The sequence below is a fragment of the Myotis lucifugus genome, unplaced genomic scaffold (genome assembly GCF_000147115.1).
Source record: "Myotis lucifugus unplaced genomic scaffold, Myoluc2.0 scaffold_6, whole genome shotgun sequence".
In the NCBI taxonomy this organism is placed as follows: Eukaryota; Metazoa; Chordata; class Mammalia; order Chiroptera; family Vespertilionidae; genus Myotis; species Myotis lucifugus.
Genome location: NW_005871054.1, coordinates 15638119 through 15644334, shown reverse-complemented (window position 1 = coordinate 15644334; position 6216 = coordinate 15638119). Strand labels below are relative to the sequence as shown.

Genomic DNA, 6216 nt, shown 5'->3' with positions numbered 1-6216 from the left:
GACCCCTTCATTCTCTACCCAGAGAAAAGCTAAGTAACATTCAGATACTGCTCATAGTTACTTTTTCCAGATTTTTTTACAAAGGTAATTTCAGATACAGTGGTAGTCACCTGTGAACCCCCTTCCCATGTTCCCCCGTCTCACAAGCAACCACTCTCTTTAATTTGGTGTTTATCATCCCAGTGCATGATTTTACACAATACATATCTATGAATCTATAATCAATACAGAACATGTTTTACATATTATTAAATTTCACACAAAAGACAGTCTATCACTTTGTTTTTGTTAATCCTCACCTGAGGATATTTTTCCATTGATTTTTAGAGAATGGAAGGGAGAGGGAGAGTCTGACAGAAATATCAGTGTGAGAGAGACACATCAATTGGTTGCCTCCTGCACCCACCGTGACCAGGGCCAGGGAACCTGCAACCAAGGTATGTGCCCTTGACTGGAATCAAACCTGGGGCCCTTCAGTCTGAGAGCTGATGCCCTACCCACTGAGTCAGACCAGTTAGGGCCAGTCTATCACTTCTTAAAAAGCTTGTGTTAATAGTACCAGACAATGGGTTGTTAACCCAGGTTTTCAATCCAAGATGCTTGAGCAGACTGTCAGACACACGCTTTTGTTTTCATTTTTTAAAATTATATTTTTATTGATTTCAGAGAGGAAGGGAGAGGGAATGAGAGACAGAAACATCAATGATAAGAAAGAGCCACTGATCAGCCGCCTCCTGCACAACCCCTGCTGGGGATCAAGCCCGAGACCTGGGCATGCGCCCTGACTGGATTTGAACCATGACCTTCTGGTTTATAGGTCGGTGCTCAACCACTGAGCCACGCCGGCCGGGGCACATCCTTTAGTTCTCAGATCAGCTTTCTTCAGCATGCAATTAGGAGTTTTGGAAAATGCTTTATTCTTTCACGAAGCACTTTGCAGCCTGTCTGGGTATTTTATGTTTGGCTTTTACCCTCATAAAGGGTGTCTCCATTCTGTTCTTTTTAATGGGCAATCTCTATACTTGAGCAGAGAGATTGCCTTGCCCAGTTTATGTTCTTACTGCAAAATCCCTGGTTTTCTTCCAATTAGAGGTTTCTTCTGGGCATTTTACTGGGTCTTCCTCTATGTGTCTTACTTGTGGGGATTTTTTAAAAAGGATGATTCTTAGTCTTTGCTCTTTTGCCAGGTGATCCCATCCGTCCCCTTAAGCTCAATTCCAAATTAGTAAGAGGAAGATTCTGAAATCCTACTTCCAGCCTGAGTGGTTACGGAACATGTTTACCTGGAGGTCCTCCAAGCCCCTCCAACTTGTCTTCTTTACCTAGACTGTGCCTCACTGTTGCCCCTTCACAGTCTCCCCCACTGCCTTTATTCAGGTTCTTGCTTGGAATACAGACTGTTTCCTACTTAGGTCGACTCCCACACCCCTTAACCAGTCTGTGCACAGTGTTACCAGAGTTGACTGATCAAGATGCCAAACTGGTCCTCTTTGATTTCTAAAAACCTCACACATACTCTCCTTCCTGCCATATTGATCATCTTGGGGCCAACCCAGGCTCCTGAGCTTGCAGGGCCCAGTCTGCCTGTGCTGTCTCCTAACTCTGTGCCTAGGCCTCCTCCTTTCCTGCCTCGGTGATCTCTTCACCCCTCTCTGCACACTGAGTCTCCTCACAGCTCTGTGCCCTTGTTCATGCTCTTCCCCACATCAGGGATGCTGTTCCCTTCACTATTGTCCTCATCCTCCAGGATTCAGCCCCCCACGCATTACCTCATTGACACCTGGGCAGAGTTAGCTCTGTCTGTGCTCTCAGGTGCATTGCTCCCTCAGATGCCCTGGATGATCCTGGCTTGGGTTGCATTTGATCTATTTGCAGGTCTGTCTCTCCCAGGCTTGGCCTAGAGGGCTCAAGGTCAGAGTTTACTGTCTGCCTTTGTAGCTTAGTGTCTGGCTACTGGTGGATGCCCTGTAAATGCTGGATGATTAGTGGCCACAGGCCCATCAACCCAGTCCCGCCTGCTATCCCCCCACACAGGAGTCCCAGGAGCAGAGTCATGGATGCCATTTGCTTGTCCCTCAGAGTGACAGCAGGTTACATTCAGAGCAAGAGGAGAGAGAAGGCACTGTTCAAAATCCACTCCGAGTAGACAGCCCACCCAGGGACCTTGTGCTATTTGGAACCCGAATGTAGAAATGGGGTCTGTATTCACCCTGCCTTCAGCTCACTTTATACTACCTCGGGCATTGCCCTCCCATTTGTAGAAAATCCTGCACTTCAACAGTCTGCTTCCTCCCCCATCTTTTCTCACTCCTCCCCGCACCCCCCCCCCCCCCATAAATGCCTCCCTCACTCATGCTCTGGCTGTATGCCCCGGGGTGGGGCTCCACGAGAAAGTGCTCAGTCCCCAGCCTCCAGGAGCATTCGAGCCGTTTATAAAAGTGTCTGACTTGGAAATTCCAAACCTCAGGCCGAAACTGAGCTGGTCCAGGCTTGACCCGCTTGTCCCCGTGGTGGCAGAAGATGGAGAGGAGAGGCATCCCCTGGGAGAGGCTCTACCAGGGAGAAAAAAGGCAGCAACAAGAGTGGAGGAGGTGGAGCAGGAGGCCTCTGGGGGACAGAGGAACAACAGGAGGACAGCTTGGAGGGGCCAGGTTGGCACACCCCTTTCTATCCTTGGGCTGGGTTCTTATATCTGTGAGGTTCTAAGAGCTCCTGGTAACTTTTCAGAAAGGGTAAGAGGATTAGCTATACATTGAGGAAATGGGTTCCAATATCGATTCCACCCATTGTCCCTCAGCCACCGCCCTCCTCTGGACACATTCTCTCCATCTCCCACCCCAACATCCACACTGTTCCTGGATGCCTCCCTCCTGGGGCGTGGGGGACAGCCAGTGCTTTGGCCTCCATTCCTGAGGTGGAAAAGCATCCCTGTCCATGATATGAGAGGGTTGGGCTGAGTGGATTAAACTCCTAAGGAAACAGGGAGAGAGGATTTGGTCCCTGTACTTGAGGCCTAGAAGCCCTTGTCTGGGGTGATAAGTGGAGAACCAGTCCCAGCCCCTTCCATCTCCCCAGCAGGAAGGCACATGTGTGTTGCGGGAGGTGTTTGTTGTTCTGAGGTGGTCAGGGCTGGGGACACATGGGGAGATGGAAGGGGCCGGGAGATACATCTTTGGGGCTTTAATGACGTCTAAGTAGTCCTTTGGGAGCCTTGAAGGCTATGTCCCCACCCTGTGACTTCCCCTTTGGACACTAGGGACAACCACTATCCCCTCCTCCAAAAAAGAGCAAAACCCCGATTCATGCCAGGTTACACACCTGGACCTGAGAAACCCAGGCCACCAGATGAAGTAGCCCAGATGGTCTCAGACACCACTGGCATATTGAATAGAACAGAAAGGGGTAGAGGTGGGCAAGATGATCTTCGGGGAGAGCTGTGAGCCAGCGCTGGTGACCCTGAGGCCCCGGCCCTCACCCCAGTCCTGTCCCATAGGGCCAGGGTCAGGGCCATGGTCGTGTACTTGGGGCTGAAGAAAGCCTGGGGGGGAAGGGGAGCTGGAAGTGAGCCAGGAGCCTGGACTGGGTGGAGGTGGTGACCTCCACATGGTCTCAGGGGAGAGCAGGGCAGGGCCTGGTCCTTGCTGCTTTGGGCAAGACCTCAGGGATTGTAGAAGGGAAGCTGAAGGCCATAGAGGACCAGAGACCTCTCAGGGGCCTAGCATGGCTGTGGGACATCTCGGGGGCCCAGCAGGGCTGTAGGGCCTCCCGGGGCTTCAGCAGGGGTGCCCTCCCATGATCCTGAGGACACTTCTGAGTTGTGTAGAAGCATGGCACCCTGGATGGCTTCCCCACACCGTCCCCAGAGTTTCCCTTCACCTTGGGGGCATTCCCTTTGAACCCTACTGATGCCAGGACTGGATGGACCCAAAGACATTTATTCAGGTTTCTTTAGAACAGCCAAGATAGGCTTGCATTTTCAAAAGGAAGTTTATTCTTATTGAAAGGGACAAGCGAGAAAACGCAGCTGCTCTCAGCCATCAGCTCCGACCCGGCGGGATTGGGCAGCTCCTGCAGCCCCTGCCGACCCACCTGCCATCAGACTCCTGCTCTCGGGATGGCACCAGGGACACACGTCTCAGTGAGGCCAAGCCTGTTTCTCTCCCTGCCACCCACCTGGCTCCTGCAGATGTCCCTTGTCCAGTTGGTTGTGGCTGGCAACAGTCCAGGAGTGACCTTGTCCCTCCAAGCCAGGCTCCCCACTGCCGCAGACCCTAGTCCCTCACTCCAACGAGACAACGAGACCTCCAGGGAGCCCTGCGCCTGCAGCTTCCCCGGGGCCTCTACCTTCTGGAGGCCTTCTGGAGGCCTCTTGGAGGCGGGCGGGCGGCTGGCTGGAGCTCTCATTGCTGGCTGGGTCCTGTGAGCCCTGGCCGAGGCCCAGCAGGGCCTTGCACTGGCGGAAGAAGCTGGGGCTGGAGAAGCAGTAGAGCACGGGGTCCAGGACGCTGTTGAGGTAGGTGAAGGCCAGGGAGCCGTGGAAGAGCTGCGAGCAGAGGTCCAGGGCGCGGCAGGCGTGCAGGTGGAAGGCCACGATGGACGCCAGGCCAAAGAGGACACTGGGCAGGGAGCAGAAGGTGTAGACGGCCACCACCGTGGCCAGCATGCGCAGGGCCCGCCGCGGGCCCGCCTGCCCGCCCAGGCCCCGGCGCCGAATGGTCAGCCCGATGCTCACGATGGCGAAGAGGATGAGCGCAAATGTCAGGAAGAATCCCAAGACGAACAGCGCTTGGTGCCAGCGGAGCCCGGCCCAAGGGCTCGTGCCCAGTTGGTAGCTGATGCAGAACTTCCCCTGAGAGGGGATCTGGAGCAGGTGCCCGTTGAGCAACAGGATGCCCCCCCAGAGCCCCCCGGCCACCCCGGCGGCTGCGCGCCCCGAGGCCCGGCTCAGCGCGTGGTGCGGCCACACCACCTTCAGGTAGCGGTTGAGCGCGATGGCCGTGAGGAAGACGACGCTGGCCGAGCGGTTGGCCGACAGCATGAAGAGGTTGGCCTTGCAGGCCGTGGCCCCGAAGCGCCAGGTCTCCCAGTAGTAGTAGTCCACGCGCAGGGGCAGGCTGACGATCAGGAGAAAGTCCGCCGCCACCAGGCTGACCAAGAACACCACGTTGGAGGACCAGGGCCGCGTGTGCACGCAGAAGATGAAGAGGGCCAGGCTGTTCCCCAGCAGGCCCAGGATGAACTCCACGCCCAGGACTGGCACCAGGAACGCGGCCACCTTTGGGGAAGAGGCTGGGTGGTGGCAGGGCTGCGAGGGAGCGCTCAGGTTATGAAATTCCATGTGCTGCTTGGGCCGCGGAGCTGAGAGAAGTGTCCAGTCTTTCTGCTTCTAGGAGGGTGCAGGGATGAGTGCTCTCTATCAGCTGCCGCCACAATGACTCAGTATTCTGGGGTTTTCGTCGGTATCCTCGAAGCCACTGAGAAACACCCAGTGTTCCTGTTTGATAGCAAAGAGGAACCCCCGGCCCTCCCTCCCTCCCCTTCCCACACTGGCTGATGCCCCTCCCCGGGTCTCTGAACCCAGCCTGGAGGGGGCATCTGTGCTGCCCCTGGCAGAGGAGGAAACAAGGCTCAGCAGGGGTGAGATGGAGGCCCAGGGAGACCCTGAGGTGTGAGGAATCCCACCTGGGGTGAGGTGGGGAGAGTATATGTGGCTCTGGGTGGCCAGACACCTGCTTGCTGAAGGCAGAAGCTGGTCCTGGAAACCCATAGCTCTCAGGATCATGCAGACCGACCTGGACAACCCCCACCCTCCATCACAATTACAGGCTGGGCAGCCGTCTCCCTGCCCCCACAGCTCTGGTGAAGGGACTAGGGCCCAACAGGATGTTGTGCTGAGAGAGGGAGGTGGGGCTCCCATACACCTGACAGTGAAGTGAGCATGGCCTGTGGGAACCAGCCCCCTTATGCCCTGCCAGCTGCTGTAGTTACTTCCAGATTCCTGATGACTCCAAAGTCTGTGATGGCCCCACGTCCAAGTACACGATGAAGCACATCCCACAGGGAGAAGGCTCCCCTGCCGTGACCTGGGGACCTGGGGGCTTCTCCCCCGAGCAGAACAATCCTGGGATTACAGTGGGGTCTTGACTTACGAGTTTAATTCGTTCCGTGACGGAGCTCATAACTCAAATTACTCATATGTCAAATCCTAAAGTGAAC

At 55.3% G+C, this 6216-nt stretch overlaps 1 protein-coding gene across 1 annotated transcript in view; it reads right to left on the bottom strand.

Annotated features, from left to right (window-relative positions):
• The window catches only part of OXER1 (oxoeicosanoid receptor 1), an 8469-nt gene extending 2978 nt beyond the window's left edge, over positions 1-5491 (bottom strand). The window contains 5 exon segments of the mRNA XM_023746129.1: positions 1674-1741; positions 2463-2552; positions 3476-3538; positions 4174-4356; positions 4358-5491. Of these exon segments, the coding sequence (XP_023601897.1) occupies positions 1674-1741; positions 2463-2552; positions 3476-3538; positions 4174-4356; positions 4358-5338 (1385 nt within the window). The 5' untranslated portion in view covers positions 5339-5491.
• Positions 5492-6216: the final 725 nt, after the last annotated feature.